Source organism: Lagopus muta, chromosome 7 (assembly GCF_023343835.1).
Source record: "Lagopus muta isolate bLagMut1 chromosome 7, bLagMut1 primary, whole genome shotgun sequence".
Lineage (NCBI taxonomy): Eukaryota > Metazoa > Chordata > Aves > Galliformes > Phasianidae > Lagopus > Lagopus muta.
The window spans coordinates 31,775,339-31,792,860 of NC_064439.1; the positions used below are offsets into that span (position 1 = coordinate 31,775,339).

At 40.3% G+C, this 17,522-nt stretch overlaps 1 protein-coding gene across 1 annotated transcript in view; it reads left to right on the forward strand.

The window, feature by feature from the left end:
* The window catches only part of SNX10 (sorting nexin 10), a 30,336-nt gene extending 14,535 nt beyond the window's left edge, over positions 1-15,801 (forward strand). Inside the window, 5 exon segments of the mRNA XM_048951446.1 lie at positions 4,169-4,255; positions 6,326-6,426; positions 7,079-7,177; positions 14,693-14,908; positions 15,371-15,801. Coding sequence (XP_048807403.1) covers positions 4,169-4,255; positions 6,326-6,426; positions 7,079-7,177; positions 14,693-14,908; positions 15,371-15,449 — 582 coding nt within the window. The 3' untranslated portion in view covers positions 15,450-15,801.
* Positions 15,802-17,522: the final 1,721 nt, after the last annotated feature.

The window sequence follows — 17,522 nt, forward strand, 5'->3', positions numbered from 1 at the left end:
GCCTTGTGCAGTATGTGATTGATCCTTTTGCTAATGGACATCCTGATGGGGAGACTCTTTTTCTAGGAGGATTCATGGGAAATAATGTTTTAGGAGTTATTGACTAATCAGATGCATATCCGTGGCACCACAGGGCATGAGGTTATCACCTGATAGCGTCTAGAGCATGGAGATTTGGACTAAAATGCAGCTGGAACAAATGAAGCATGCAGTCATCCTGTGCAAGATGATTTTTATTCCTCCCTCTCGTGGTAGATTTTTCCCATATTAAAAATAGATATTTCCATGTCAGATTTCCTATTTTCCTAAAGAGAAAATAAAAATAGACTTCTCAGAAACACCGTTTTTTGTGGTCAAGTTCATATATTGGAGCTTGTGGGTTATGCTTTACTTCAGAGCATTGCACTGCATTATTGAGGGGAAAAGGAGATTTAAAACAAAGAAAAGTCTTGTTTGCCTCAGCTGCTGTTATGGTATATTCCTCCTTTTGGAGCAAATCCAAATGGGAACATTTCAGTCTTCAGTGCTTGTGTCTACATAACCTTAGCACTGCCCTTTTCCTCTGTCAGCATGCCTGTTCCCTGTACAGGACTGTAACTGTGAGAGTATGTTCAGACCAGACCTTGGGGTCACATTGGCTGTTTTGTCATTTATATTTGACCCTAACCACTTGGTTTGCTTCAGTTCTTAAGGACAGAGTAGCAAAATGCCACTGGTGCCTGAGCTGGCAGGTACAGAAATCACAGTTGTGAATTAAGAGGCATATCCTGACAGAAGCTGCTCCACTCATTCCTGGCTTTCTGAGCAGTTAATATACTACTTTTCTTCTTATTACTACGCACATCTGCTTTGCTTCTGTGTCCAGTAACTCTGCAGAGTTGTTTCACACAGGAGGGAGAAATTACTTTTTCTGTTCCCTCAATCATCCTTAACTGAACTAGCAAGAAATTCTGTTTTAGGGCATTTAGGGCAGATTGTTCATGAGGATATTTAGGCCAGTTTCACAGCTGGAAATCAAGTGAAAGCTGAGTTTGCATAGGAAGTGTTTTGCTTATGAATTTCACAGTTTCTAGGAGAAGGAATGAACAGAGATGCTGCTTGCTGATAGTTTTCTTTTGGAATGATGTAGTTTCCAGTGCAGTAGTCTTCCACTTTAAGGGTTGGGCAGTTTGTACTATCAGCAATAAATTCTGATTTGGAGGGAATTGTTGCTTTAGGCTTTGCAGAAAACATATCATCCTTAAGACAATTATTGCCTGAAACTGCTGTTATCTGTGTAATGTTTGTGACCAGTGGCCTGAGCGATCTGCCAGAGTAATCTGCCCCCAAACTCTGCTCACACCCTCACATAGCCTTTATGTGAATCCTGGCCTTGTACAAGGCTCGTGTTACAGGGTGGCTTAAGCACTGTTTGTGACAGCAAATCTGCACCCATAGCAAGCAGTTAGGGCTACTTGAGTTAAGTCATTGTTGTTATCCCAGTAGGGTTTTGTATCACAGCGAAGGCTGGAAGGTCAAAAGAAAAGGGACAGGCTCGGTGTATGATTTCAGAGCAGCAGAAATGGTAATGAGCATTGGAATGATTGCTTCCAGGATTCAAGACGTTTGTAGGGGAAGTACTGCAGGTCTTGGGAAAGGCTGTACATTTTGGGTTTCTTCTCTAGTTGTTTCATGTTTGTCTTGCTTCATTCTGACCTCAGCCTTTGGTAAATGAAGGGGAAAAAAAAGAAACACCCATTGCTGTGCTGAAGTTAAGGTTCTCTAAATTGGAGCTTATGCTGACTGTGTGGCAGTTTCCAGAGGTACCCTGCTGTACTGTAAAACATCTGGACTCTTGGCTCAGTGATGTATCACCCAGATGCCTGCCTACTACAGTGCTTGTAGCAGGTATTGTTTCTTGTATGGGCAGAGTCTGAAAAGTGTTCAGCTTCCACTTCCTGAAACTTGGTGGCTGCTTAATTGGAAATTAAAAGTGCATGAGGCTTTCTTTGGAAATCATGTGGCCTGGATCCAATGACAAGGTAACCCATATCTATCCCACAGCATATCCAGTAGTAGTTTTTTATGATAATGTTTCAGTAAAGTAGAGGTTTAAGGGAGCTGTTTACTTACAAGCCTATTTTGATTCCTTACAAAGGAGAAGGCTATAGAAGGTCACTTGGAAATGAAGTAATTCGATGAACCTAGGCAACAGGAAGCAAAATAGAAAGATGATATGGCAGTTGATGCTGGGAAGGGATCTCAAGGTTAGTTATGAGCAGGCTGTTTACAATTTTGACTCCTGGGTGCCTATTGTTAAGGAGGAGAAGAGGGGATAAAAAAACTACAAAGAACACAGCAGAGGAGTCTCCAGCCTTCTTCAGTGAAGAAAGAAGAAGCAGAGGTGGTAGGAAGTTATTAAATAGGCTTTAGTTGGCATGACACTCATGACAGATACCAAAATGGTGCCCAAAATGGTGCCCAAAATGCAGAAAACACCCCTGTGACTAGAAGTGGGGCTATACAGGGTAAATCTGTGGGCTGGATCCAGCCACCAGGCCACAGGTTCCCATCTCTGAAGGTTGAGTCCAGACCTCCCTGCCACATACAGAGGGCAGTTACTGCTCAGGAAAGAAGTCTCTTTTGCTGCCAAGGCTGTCCTTGTTCTGGCAATCTGTTCCATGTGTGCTGCTGGTGTATGTGGTGGAAGGAACTTAGCTGAAGAGTAAAGGTTTATTTCTGATATCTGTGGTTTGGGTGTGGAGAGACACAGTTTGAGAGCTTTCTAGTTCAGGATTTTTTGAGAAGAGAGATACTGGAAAAGCATATAGTTGATTTCTGTACCTGGCTATTCAGTGCAATGCCTTCTTCTCAGGAAAAATGTCTCCACAGCTGAAGATTATATTCTTGTCTTTCAGTCTGTGAGTGGTTGCCCTAGCTCTTTGAGGTTATCGCTTGTTTAAGCAACTGCTTTTGGGCAGCCTGTTCTTCTTGCTGTGGAGATAGCAGGTAGGTAGACAAAGCTTTCAACCTTTGTATTTTAAAGAAAACTTGTCCATCTCAGTATGAGCGCACAGTTTTACCATATGTATACAATCTGTATATATGTTTTAAATTGTAAATGCAAGATTTCATATGGTGGTTAGCTGAGGATACTCAGAAGCATGTGATTCTTCAGCTGCTCCCAGTTACCACTGCAGCAATGCCCACAGGCCTCGCTCAGTCCTTTGGGATCACTTTAAGTCCTAATATAAATGTATGAGCTGTAAAGAAATGGATTAGATGTGACAACCCCTAGGACAAATACTCTGTATCACTGTATGATGGAAACAGAATTATGCTCTGCAGGGTGGCTGTGTTGCTTCCTTGTACAGATTGCTGGAGAGGCTGGGATAGTAGTGCCTTTGTCCTGAAGTCCTCAGCTGTGCTCTGTGCCTTAAGTTCCTGGTATATCAGAAAACATAAGGGCAGTATTCATCTCCTTGCACACTGGATCTGGACTGTAGGCTTTGGATCACAGTTCATGCTATCAAATCACATCCAGGGCAATTAATAGTGGTACATTCTTATCTACTGGGCTGGAGCAAGTAATTTCAAGTGTGAAAGGAAGGCAGTTCTTTAGCTTCTTGTGGAAGTACAGAGTGGTTATCTCTCAGATCCCTGGAATCAATGTGTATAAACACTTGATTAAAAAAAAAAAAAAGGAGATAAAATGACAAAAGAGTTTTAGGGGCAAATAAAGCATTGTGCTTAAGTATTGGGTACACGGAACATGTTTGTAATACTTTTTTTTTGTGAATCTTGTACAAAGGTGGGAAAAGCTAATTTTAATGCTTGCCTAGCTGTATCTCTCTTTAGCGACTTAGAGTGTTAGATTTTAGTTCTTAGCTGCTGAGATCACCAACACTCCCATGCATGAAGCGTATATGACTTTTCATCATATTACTTAATCTGAAATATTCCCTTTTAGCTAGCATTTTGGCAAAGAATTTCCTGGGCGCGTGGTATAGCTCAGATGATTCATTGCACTTTGCTTCTCCTTTTATAGCATTGCAAAATTCAATAAAGCAGCAGTTCAGCTTTTAATCTGAGCGCAGTAGTTTATGGAGCAGCTGAACAGACAAGAGAGTCTTTCAGGTTCTCTTTGTTTTCTGAAATTAATTGCTTGATTTTTATTATGCACCTGCAGGAATTTGTTACTGTTTTGGTACGAGACCCCAGGACGCAAAAAGAAGACTCATGGCATTCTTACATAGACTACGAGATATTTATTCATGTGAGTATAAAAATATCACCAGAGATTCTTTGGGCTCGTACTATTGCTTCTGTCCAAGTTGGGACTCACTGCAGGTATTAATGGAATTTCTTTGCAACAGCTGTGGGAGGCTGTAGGATGTTAGTCTCCTTTTAATGATTAGCTGCAGTGGAACAGGTAAGGATAGACTGGCCAAAGACCATGCAGAAAAGTGCTTGGGAGAGCTGGGAGTAGGACCTGGTATTGCACTCACAGTTGCATTCCACTGTGTGTTACAACAGATGCTATTCTTAGCTTTACTTATCAACTTAGAAGACTGTCAGGATCAGTGGTATTTTACCATTACAAAAGAGTTCTGGTGTTCAAGTATTCATGCTGAAAACAGCTTTATTTGCAGGTATCTGTTTATTTGTCCTTCGAGTTCTTCTGTTTGCCAAGTTACTTGGTCACTGCAGTGTGCTTGTTTTCAGCATACCTTGACAGTCATGACATGCCAGCTCAGTGGTGCTTGGATGTGTCAAATAAGGATATTCTGGTTCATAATTGTAGTTTACCTTGTGTTAATGGGAGTGCCCTTAGAGTCATAGCCTCTTGTGTCTTAAATCTGTCTTATACATAAGTTTATTTTCTTCAGTGGATGTGAGTTACTTTAATTTCCTAAACTAGAAAAGCTATCTTGATTTCCTAAATCTAGATCCAGAGTTTTTAATTACAATGTAAATAAAGTTTTCTGAAGCATGTCAGCTATTGGATGAAGGGTTTGAGAACACCAGGTTACCTGGTTAGCGCAAGAAAGGAAGAATTTGTCTTTGTGGGAGTTAAGCACTCAGTCAAATGATCGCTTGTTAAATGTCCATCGTTAGAAGCACTTCTACCCTGTGTGTCAATCAGCTGTGAAACTTCTGCAGTGTGGTTTAAGTGCTGATTCAAAAGTGATAATAATTTTGACACACAGGTAAGAGAAATTCTTTCTATTTGGCAGTGGGTGGTGTGCTCTGCTACTGTTTCATAGGCAGTAGTATTTCTCAATAGAAGTGTAGTACTGTCTTCCTCAGCAGCTGTTAGAATCATAGAAAGGCTGGGATTGAAAAGGGCCACAATGATTGTCTAGTTTCAACCCCCCTGCAGGGTTGCCAACCTCCAGACCAGGCTGCCCAAAGCCACATCCAGCCTGGATGGTTAAATTTGAGACAAAGTCATTTAGGCACAGCGTTATGTGACTCATTGCTGAGCATTTCTGAAGCTGGTAAGCATCAGCTCGGTTTCCTGCCAGGACTCTGACCAAGTATCTAGATCAGTCCTACCACCCAGTCTACCAGTTGGATTCAAAGTCGTGGTTCTTCCAGGTTCCTAGACCAGCTGGATTCCCTTTCTATCTCCTAGAGTACTTGAATTCTTAAGCTGTGTGCTAGCCAAGATACTCATCTGTTCCAGAAAGCTGGCATCTTTGTGCCTTGCACAGTCTGCATTGTACAGTTGGCTAACAGCTCTCAGCAAGATACTGAGGTCTGCTTGGACTGCAGACAATTTTATAATGGAGTCTTGTCTAGGAGATGGTGTTTCCCCTGTATGTATGCTCCACAGAAAAACTTGGCAAAAGCATTTAATCTTCATGAATTGTTTCTCTTTGAATTGGCATTTTCTGGTGGGGTAGTAGTGTTCTATGGGAAAATTTCCAAATTTTGCAGAGTGCAATTTCTTCAACTTATGATTGCACACTGTTAGAATAGCTAATTGTTTGCAGAATTACAACTAGAATAGCTAAATGTGGCTTTTTTCTGTAAAGTTTGGCATTGTCTGCTAAAACTTTTTTTTTATATAGAAAATTGTACCATTATCGTGATTATCCTCTCGATTTTAAAAACAAAAGAAAAAAAGGTGATGAAAAATTCACCTGAGAAGCACTACAAACTGTCACCAGTCCTGTCTGAGATACAGCACGGTCCTCAACATAAACTGAATTAATGTAAAACTTTCCACCGGTGTCACAAGGATTAACATCTCAAATGTGTTTTGGTTTTTTTTAATATCATGCCTGCACTTTATGCTGAGCTTGTTTGCAAAACATTATTTTATTTAACTTCCCAACAGACAAACAGTATGTGCTTTACGAGGAAAACATCCTGTGTTAGACGGCGCTTCCGAGAATTTGTTTGGCTTCGGCAGAGGCTTCAGAGCAATGCTGTGCTCATGTGAGCAACTCTTTATTACTGGCTTGTTTCATTAAATATCTATTTAATAATTTATCAATAACACAGGGAAGGGGAGCATTGTTTCCTCTTAATTCTGAGAACCGTAAGAATCAGAACTGGGAAGTGTCCTGCATTTCCTACTACTACAGTTTATAGGATCATAGTGTTTTAAACTCAGAAGAATGTGGTTTGTACTGATAACCTTTGTTTGGTGAACCCCAGCCTAATTTCTAACAGATCTGAGCTGTTTCCTTTTGATGCATAGAGGCAGTGGAAACAACCAATGTGGCCAACACAGACTACTAGGCCATGCTGAGCTTGAGGCTGCTTAAACTAGTTGATGACAAGACTATAGGTGTATTTTCTGTGAGCTTCTGGAATGTGCATGGTAGAACCTAAGAGCGTAGAGGGTCTAGGCAGGCATACCTGCAGTCATATCAACTGGACCAGAAGAATCTGAGTCATTATTCCTCATGAGGTATTGTCAGAAGCCCACTGATTTCTCAACTTTGCGTTGTCAAATTCAGTTTAATGGGGCTTCTGGAATATGACTCATTATCTTCAAAAATGTGGGATTGGCATTTGCTTGTATCAATTTTCTTCATTGCTTCAGCTTTGTTTTTAACTGTGTACTTGCTTGTTCTTTATAAAGACAGTTACCTGAACTGCCATCTAAAACTCCCTTTTTCAATATGAACAATCCCCATCACGTGGACCATCGTCGCCAGGGCCTGCAGGAATTTCTGGAGAAGTAAGTGCATCTTGTCTTAGCGAGGTTGGCTTTTTCATGATGTCATCAATTTTGATTGAATGTAGTTCATCTCTGGTACCTGAGAGCCACCTTGTGGTCAATTGTACATGCTACATGTTTTGCTTTATTTGTGCAAAGTCATATTTCATACACATGAATTCAGCTGTACGGGCTGTCAGAAATTGTCAGCTTGAGGTTTTCTGTCATTTCATGGACTGATTAGTAGTAATGGTTTAGTATTTATATTGCTTTGTGATTGGTTATTAAGGTTGAAAAATATTTCATGGTGATGCTTACTTTTGTCTTCCAAGAATAAGCTAGATATTCTTTATACAAAGAAATAGACTGCTTTCCATCTCTATATTCATGGAATATCAGTGTCTCTGTAATGAATTCTGGGGTCCGTACCACTGGGAGCTTGGGAAAATTTGATAGCGAGTTCTTCTAACATGGATATTACCTATAATGCCAATTACTGTGTTTACCACTGCCAACATAAACAAGCTCTAGCAGCTGTGATAATTTTCACTACAGCTGCAGATTGTATAAAATCATTCAGCTGTGTGGTTATGTAAAAGATTTACGTAAATGAACACAGCTAGACTGTGACCTGAGTTACAGGGGAGCACTGTGTTAGTTCCAGCAGTGCATTGCTCAGTAATGCTGCTATAAAGCCCTTTACCATCTGCAGTGGCAGAGACCTCATTGCTGTAATTTTCTGCTTTCTCTGCCATTATCCTATATCTTGCCACTGCTGTTATGAGTGCAGACCTGTTCAGTGTTGCTGTGGCAGAACTTTGGATGCTGCCTTTAGCCTCTGTTCAGATTAAGAACATAGCAAACCTGAGAACAGAGACATTAATCTTCTATTGTTATTAATGTTTCTGTGAAGCAGAGCTGCATAAGGAAGAAAAATCATTTAAGACTTCAAGCCTTATGGTCAGGAAGCAGAGGAATAGTAGGCCCACTGTTTTTCCAGTCAGTATGTTACAATTATAGGTTTCCATAGCAGACTGTAAATGCTTGTTCCTGAAATATGTACATTAAGCTGAACAACTGAAGGCAGGGAGAGCTAGCCATTGCAGAGGCTCCATGTACAGTTGTATACAGGATCTGTGGCCAGAAGGGTAAATACTGGTTGAGGGCAGATAAGATGAGGAAAGGAAAGCAGAAAAGGATTACTGTGTATTTTCTTACCCTCAGGAGAGAAAGACACTGAAATATCACCTCTAGAAGCACAGTCACTAATACTGATGGTCAGCCAAAGAGTCTGGTAGTTCAGCCCCTGTGTCTGAGCCATTTTACATTATCTGTGCCTCCTCATGGAGTGGTGAATTTTCAAAATCACTCTTATTTTAAAATGTTAACAGATTGGCCTCTGCACTAAGGTATGTTGTCTCAGCATCATAAATAATAACAATCACTGCCTGTGCTTCAGGAGACAAAACAGAGGTAGATTCTCTTGAAACAGATCATCACATTGTGATTTTGTGGATGCCTGTTTTGACAGGGTACTGACAGGAGAACATGATGGCTTGTTGAGCATTTTGCCTTGCTGCTGTTAGTCCAGGAGTGAGGAAAGAGGCATCTCTGTTGTAAGGAAATGATTTAAACGTTTCAATTTGGATGCCTTTTAGAAAGGTGTCAGCTTTCCCTCAGCCCTGGGGTCTAGTTGGAAGGAATTTGCAGAGATAAGTTGTGTGGTGATGAATTGACTTGGCAAATTGCATGCTGTACCATTGCCCTCTGCTGGCTGGCATGTTAGATGTACTGCTATTTATAGTTAGGATCTTTTTATTAGCTGATCCATATTGCTGTGATGCTTCTTTTATTTATTTCTAAATAAGTCAGGACCAAAGGACTTATTAGATCTTACACTGAAAAAGCATCTGGGGGACTCATTAACTAGTGTGTTGTCTTTAAGTCTTGTATGTGATCATTGCTGATTTTGGACTGCTCCAGCTAATATACTGAAAGTACTCCAATTCTTCTGTCTTAATATATTGGTGGTTTATATACAGTTTATTTATACAGCTGATTTTTCTTTGTGGGATGAAATCTGTGCCACTTGTGTGCATCTGTTGAGGCAGAGGTTTATAGGTAACAGATTTCAAATGCCCACATGTAAGGAACCCAGCCTATATTTGATATGCTATAAGTTTATTGGATTGAAACCATACCTGCCGTGGAGTTCAGGTTTGTAAGAATTTCTGATTCTTCCCTGTGCCCATTGCTCTGTGTGAGAAGTTGCTGCAGCTTCTGCCAGGACAGCAGCCACATGCCAGGGGAGTAAGGATTTTGCTGCTGGAGGCAGCACCTTGGGAGCCCTGTGGCATCCTATCTTTGTCAACTGCTGTGAAGTCCCTTTGTTCTTCACATGTCACTCAACACAGGTAGTTAGCATGGTGAGGTGCTTAAAAAGGAGCTCTGTGTAGCTTCTTCCTGTAAAATGTGCCAATAGCTGGAAACTATATCCAAGCTGTACAGTTTGGCGAAGTCTGAAAATGTTTCCCATTTTGATTTGGCTTTCCCACACCAGCACAGGGTAAGACCTGCTATTCTTACAGGTAATTATCTCTGAATGATGAAGAGCTGTAAGGCTTACTTCTTGCCTGGGCGTAATTTAATATTTCAAAAGTCCATTTGCATTAACGGAAGCCAGCTAGCCCATTTTCAATTACAAATTACTTTGTAAGAATCAGGAAGATTGTGGTTTTTTCCTGGTATGTATCCTCATGCATTTGAGGATGTCTGTAGGTTGATTCACTGGAAAAGCTTACTCTTAAATTGGAAATCAAAATTGAAGCACTGCCTTATAGGACTAGGTTCTACAAGATCCCTTTTGCTTTCATCCCTGAATAGCAAAAGAACTGTAACTTTGGGATTCAGGTTGCCTTCCTTCTCACAAGCATAAGCTGGCATAGAAGTAGAGGGCTCTTTCCTGGAGAGGTCCCCACACGGTGACACATGGAAAGTGGGGGGCTGGTTCTGAAGAGGATGGATCCCAGCCTGCCAGGGCCTACGTGGCAGATTGGTCAGCACTGAGTGGCAGGAGCATTGCAGCCATAGGCAGGTAGGATTGACTCCTGTGAGTGATGGCTGCCTTTTCCAGTGGAGCTGTTCTGAGCAAAGCATTGAATCTTTTTCCTATCTGGTGAGGGAAGCAAACTGAAATAAATAATGCTTAGCAGACATGCTAATTCTTAAATGTATTCATTATCAGATCCTAAACAGTTGCTTCACAGTTGCTCGCTATCAGTAACATTTCCTCTGTTATAAAAAATGAATGAGGAGGCACAGTAGGCTTTTTAAAAGGAGGAAATGGAGCTTTGTTTACTGCAGGCTGTGCAGCCCTGCGCTCACTGCGAGAGGCCGAGCGGATGTTCAATAGAGGGCACCACAGCCCAGGCTGTGATCTGTTGTCTCTCAAGTTTTATTTTCTCCTTTCTCTCCTGATATGATGTAAATGGGCAGAGTAAATTTGTTGAAAACAAAATCGGAGTGTTAACCTTCCACACATATACGAGTGTGCATCTGTCATTGTATTAGGTTACAGTAGATACAGGAAATCTTTAGTTAGGATTAAGTTGTACTGTTCGGCCATATGTTGTTCTCCTCCAGCAGAACAGTGTATAATATACCTAATAAAATCATGTTGAAGAAAACCAGATTTTGGACCTTGTCCAAATAAGACAAAGCACATGTTTTCCCTTTAGTAAATGTTCTTGCTGTAAGATGGGGAAGGAGAAATACTCCTCATATACTACCCAGAGTTTCCTCAACAATGACATTACTACTTTTGGTTGTGAAGTCATATTTTCTGCCCCTTTTCTTTAAGGGTCCAGAGATCACGAGCACTTACTGAAAGCTTACAAACAGATTCACATGGCCACGAATAAAAAATGATTTTATTATCTCTAATTCAAATGTAGAGCCTTCTCCTGCAGCCCTCTTAATCACATAAGCAGTCATTATGCATGTGAGCAATCTGGCTGAGAGGAGTGAGATCTCTGACAAGTAATGACTGCTGATGTGATAAAGACTTGCAGGATTTAGCCTTTCATTGTTATTCTAGGCATGCACAGAAAGTCTGTTGTTCTCTTAAATGTGTCCAGTGAGTTTATAGGAATTATCATTGTGAGCCCCATGACTCTGACATTAGCACAACTGTGGAGGGAGCTGATTTACATCACTGCAACTGCAGCTTTGCATTGACACCTGTACTCATAAAACTGCTGGAGGAACACCATCAATGCTCCTGATTGGATTCAAACAGTGTGAATGCTTACTTGTGCTTTGGTATTAATGTTATATATGAGTATTAATATTAGGGCATTCCACCTTTTCTTCTGCTTTTATTGATTTGTGCGTTGTGCTGTGAGATTTTGACCTTGCAGCCCATGGAGCCCAGTGTGCATTTCAGAGGTGCAGCACCTTGCACAATGAGTCCCCAACGTGGTGAGGGCCTATAGGGTGGCTGCTCTGCCAGCCCTCAGTGCTGCTCCCACACCTGGCCACAAGCATGTGGTTATTTCCTTGGAACAGGATTTCCAACAGGAAAACGTACTGCTGACGGATGGAGCAGAAATTATTTTTCACTTTGATTGCTAGAAGGATGCAATTAAAAAGCAATCTAACCTGTTGGTTCAGATGAGGGGGTGAAAGCAGTTATTTTTTAATTAAAAGAAAAGAGAAACGTTTCAAGGGTACAACTGGGTGAAAGGTGTGTGTGTGTGTATGTGGTTGCGTTTGTTTTAACTGCTTTGCAAAATGCTTTTTGTGTGTGACGTCTTCCCCCGCCCCCAAATGTGTGCATGCTATTTAGCTTCACCTACGTCTTCCCGTTCCTTCCCCTCGGTTTCTCTTCCGTCATTTCAGCTCCAGATGGCGCTGTGAAGCAGAAAAGAAAATCACTGCGAAATAATGAGTCCAATGTAAAGTAAAATTGGGAATTGAATTATAGCAGCAAAGGGGGAAAAAAAAAAAAAAAAAAGGACAGTAGCCTTGAGGTCCCGATCAGTCTGTGCTCCCATGGCTTTTGTTTGCTGTACCATGCGTTGGGTTACTGCTGAGTTAATAATGGCGCTTTCGCAGTTCAAGGCTTAGCAGAATTGTACTGGACGTGAAGTAAAGCTAAAATGAATTTGTGTCCAATATCATTGGCATTAGCGCTCATTGCTCCTCTGGTGTAATGCCTCAAACCATCTAAAATCAATTTTAAAGATTAGCCATTATTTTATAAAGAAAATAAAATAAATTCCAAGCAGCATAATGGCACGAGCAGTTAGTTACTTGTGTTTTCGCTGGGTGGCAGGAAACTTTGGAAGGTAGAGGAAGAAGAAAAGCTGTGAAACTAAATGCCATGGGCAGAATTTAATCTCTTGGCTTTTGCTGTGTTACTTTGTATTAGACACGCCAATGCTTAGAATTGCAGAAATGTGCATCCCCCTCCTTGTGCTTATAAGCCTGGGAAAACGGGTAGCTCTCCTTCCTCGAGGGTTGAGCTCTGCAATGTTGTTTTTATACTTTTTAAATACTTTTTTTTCCTTTTCTTTTAAGAGGAGGAAAAGAGGGAGGAGAAAATTGACTCCCCTGAGCGCGCAAACCATAAATGTGGATTTACCCTGTAGAACAGTATTTTTTTTTCTTGTATTTTCTGTCGCAATGTTTGTCGTCTTTTGGAATGTGTTTATCACGAGTCAAGGCTGAAATCCTCTGTTAGCATCCAGTGAATGATGACTTTTCAAAGCATTCATGAGGCTGGTGCTGTCAAGGTGTGTAGACTTGTAAATTCTGTGATTTGGGTTGACTTCCAGGGCATTTGCTTGCTTCTTTATGAGAGCTAAGAAGTTTTTCAGTATGTTAATACACTGCGTGCGTTGGCTTTACAGATACGTACTCTGTTTGCTATGTTTACTTTTAATTAGAGTTGTGAGAATTTATATGAGGTTGAGAAGACAACATGGGCATGAAAATGTGTTTTGAGTTTCAGTCAAGTCTGTTCCTTCTTAGACAGTTTTATATGCACCTGGTAGGTCACTGGGCTCACTGGAGGCATTTCCTCACTGTAAGAAGTCAAAGTTTGAATTATTTGGTTGAGAATGCGTGTGTTTGCCTAGGCAATGGAAATATGTGCAAACACAAATATCCTACATTTTTAGTTAGACAACTCTTATTATTTGTTTTGACTTGCCAGAATTGTATAGGCTTAGATAAAACCAGACATATGTTAGCATGCTAATTAAATGTTGTAATGTTGGCTATTTTAGAGCATGGATTTCAGAATGTATTTGTATTTTAAAATGTTACAGTCCAAGCACTTCATTAGTCTTATTTGATAGAAGGAACTGATCAGTTATGCATTTAATTTTAATCAGAGTACCTATCAAATGCACTGTGTCTTACTGCTTTTACTACTTCTTGCATTTAATGTTATTTCTTGTCTCCTACTGCATAGTAATTATTTTTGGGGGCAACTGTTGTAGCCCAAATGGGTAGAAATAGGTAAATAAAGACTCCTAATAGTTTTGGTTTCTTTAAAGATATTTAAGTTTTATGGAGTGCTATTTGGCACGGCCGTAGACAGTGATCTCTTTACTCACCTGGATAGGGAAAATTGCACGTGCAAATAGGCAAAAAGTCTCTTGTTACACATTGTGGGATATATGTACAGAAGAATTCCTTCTGTAGAGAAATGCTACAGCAAAGCTGCAATATTTTTTTCAAAATAGCGACGGTGATCTGCAATTTTAAGTCCTTGCAGAAGTGCCTCTACAGCGTTCTGTGTTCCTGGAACGTATTACACTTTCTTTACTCCACTATATGAAAGTAAATGCTGTGTGCTAAACATATTTGAAGATTTAACTTGAAATACGTATAAGCCAAATATGAAAATGGACTTTTGAAAAGTTAGAATGAAATTGCATGTAAGGTTCTCTGAGAACTGTTTAGAGGTATATTTAAAACTGTGCTCAGTAGCAGCATTTTCACTCTTGTTTAAACGTATGTCTGTAAACAAGTTCTGGCTAACGGTGGCTCTGTTTGCAGGGATTTCAAAGTTTTCACTGCGTGTGTCTGGAGCTCTGTGTCTCTGCACACACTTCTTTGCCCAACCAAAGAAATTGGTGACCTGCAGCTTTCAGAAAAGCTTAGCTATTTAAAAACAATTATCCAAACAGAGACCAAATTTTCGTTAGAGTCTCCAACTGCCTGAAAATAATTAATTAATCCGTGTTGTAATAACAGATGGTTACACGAAAGAAACGTCCTTGAAGTTATTCTTAAAGCAGATGTGCTTAACTCTTAGTTTTGTGTTTTTACTCACCTGAAATTCCAAATAACGTAAAAAGAAAGTAACGCACACCTAATCATTTTAATAAGCTCACTACCTTCTGTAATTGATTTGGGATTCAGAAGGAATCTTAAAATCAGGGCATCATTTAGAATTTGTTCTGGTAAAACACTTCAGAATGTGCCTGTATCCACATAGAAAATTTCACTGCTCTTTTTTTAAAGGGTTCTACAAAATGCATTATTGCTCTCGGACAGCAGGCTTCACCTCTTCCTACAGACTCAGCTAAGTCCGGAAGATATGGAGGCTTGTGTATCTGGGCAGACCAAATATTCTGTTGCTGATGCGATTCAGAAGTTTGCCTCTTTGAACAGGCGCTTTCCTATAGAAGATGAAGAGAGAAAAAAAGGAGGAAACGATGCAGACTCTGATTCGGAGAGGTGATTTCTGTATTTCCTTACTTCTCAAGATTGTGTGTGTATATATATATACATATATATATACACACACACACGCATGCGTGTGCTTCGGTTTTTTGTTGATGTAATACTAAGATAATGAAAAAATTAATTGACTGAGATTTTATTGAGCTGTGACAGCTCATCATAGAAGTCTTCACACACACCTCCACACTGAATTAATGAATGCAGTAGAAATTCAATTATCTGCATTCTGATTATGTGAATTTCATTTAGTCAGACTTGAATTATTCGCGTTTAAATTATCTTGCTAAAAAAAATATCCAACTGCACTCCAAATGGCTAATTAAAAGTCCAAATTTCCTGTCTCTCTTTGTGACTGGAGATAATTAAAGTTCTCCTCTGTTACTCAGGCTTTGAGTGTGTTGTGAAAACCAATTTCCTCCTTTTATTTTATTTTTTTCCTCTCCCCTTTTTCTGCAGTTCATCCTCCGGGCTTGGACCTAGTGATGACAGCATTTCATGTGGATGTAAAGCAAGCCTAGCTTCTGAAGAATCATGAAAGATCAGTTCTGTATTCTTATCTTAAGGACAGCACAAAATGGTTTCTTCTATGTTTACCAGTTACATACCCCACATAAATGCAACTTGCTAGCAACAAGCACCTAAAAGACTCATTGTCAACACAACAGTATGTCCTTACAGAGTTTTTAAACAGGCCTCAATATTATTTCTTTGATTTATTATGTCTGCTGACTCAGGTCTATGTGTTACCTATTGCATTTACTTCTCTGTAACTATAATAATCTCAGCATTGGGTTAGTCGTGTTCTGCTGACTGACGTGGCTGTTAAAATATTTCCCTTAGTGAGTGCACGTCTTAGAGCTGGAAAAATAAAGATAACTTCATCCTCAGCTTTAGAGTTGGTGTATCATATCAAACACAGTCAAAGCATCTTTTTGTAATTTGCAACAGAGAAGTTTCATCTTTAGAAGTCATTTGACATTGGTGATGAAATTACATACCCCGCAAGGTATTAACTTTTTCAAGTAGCTCAGCAACATCAGCAAAACAACATTTGTACGAACTATACACTGCTGACAATTTGAGATATAAATATATCTTCCCTGATCTTTCTGTGATGTTTATGGAAAGCCTGTTTTTATCGTGTATAAGAACATAAGGCCAAAATTCTTGAGTATGGTTTCTTGGAAATTGGAAATGATAATAAAAATGACATAACTTCTAGGGTTGCTGAGGATTCTCAGTTCCCAGGGAAATGATGGGTACTCGTTCCCAGTGAGAATCTTGGATGCAGTCCATTAAAACCAATGGCTGAATTTTCCACTGACTGCACTGTGTCCAGGACTCCACCCAACATATTTAACTTCATGCACCTACATGAAGATGTCAGGAGCCATGCTTTAATGTAGCAGCATAAATGCTGTCTGTCACTCCAAGGTGATGATGATCCCATAGCTGCGACAAGCGGCGTGAATGCGGGCTGGAATCTTTGGGAATAACTGGAGCTGCCGGTTCCATTGTGGCTGCAGTTAGCACATGGATACGGAGCACTTCACAAACAAAAGGCAGGCTTGGATACAACTCTGTAACCACCAATTCTTATTTTGATTAAACGTCAGCGCTGCTCTTTATTGTTAGCAGCAGCTGCGTAGCGTCTTGTCCCAGGCTCTGTCAAAGGAATACGTTTTGCTGTGGTGCTGTATTTATATTTGACATTTAGCTGCTATTAAAAAGAGCTGGGGGGTCCGATGGGCCCAGCAGAGCTCCGTGTGCTCCGGCGCTGTGTTCCCAGCCTAAAATGGGTGCGTGTGTCCTCTTTAAGAAATCCGGGGCTACTTTCAAAGAAGGAGCGTTGTTCACCTCCTATGCATTACAGAAACAATAGATTATTAACTGGACACCTCATAAAGGTTAGCAGAGGCATGTGTGGGCACGCTTTTTTCAAGCATCCAGCTGGGAATCTGTGTAATTTTAGAAACGTGTTCTAATAGCCTGAGGATAACATCTCTTAGGTAACTGCTCCGAGCCACTGTTTTCTGTTGATGGCAGCGCTTTCCTGAGATAAATACCCGTGCTTCTTTTTGCTTAGTCTGACTGAATTGCACAAATGGATCTCTTTGCCATCTCGGCTTGTGTGCCAGTTAGCAATGAAGCTGTTTTAACGTAAAACTGATAACATTTAATTAAAGCAACAAGTTATAGCTAAAAGTAGCCTAAAAATAGTACCAGTGCCACGTAGGGATGGTTCCATTGCACTACTTTGTTTTGAGAGAGTGCATTATTAGAAAAATTGTTTTGGGAGCTTATTTAAAAGATGGGGATATATAAAGCTGGAATAAAGCTAGAAATGGGAGCGATGTCAGAGGATGATAGTGCTGTTTTTATTTAATGAAGTATAGGATGGGTGGGCTTTCTTTTATTTTTTTTAATATTATTTTTAGGTTTTGTTTGGAAAGCTCGAGCCGGGCTGCTGAAGCACTTCACTGCCCTGCCCTGCAAACAAGCCCTCAATATTTGACAAAGTGCAGAAACACAGAGCGTGGAGAAACCTTTGTGGCTGTTTTGTTTTTCCATTCCAGGAGCTGATCTGTTTGTGCGCTGCTGAATGGAT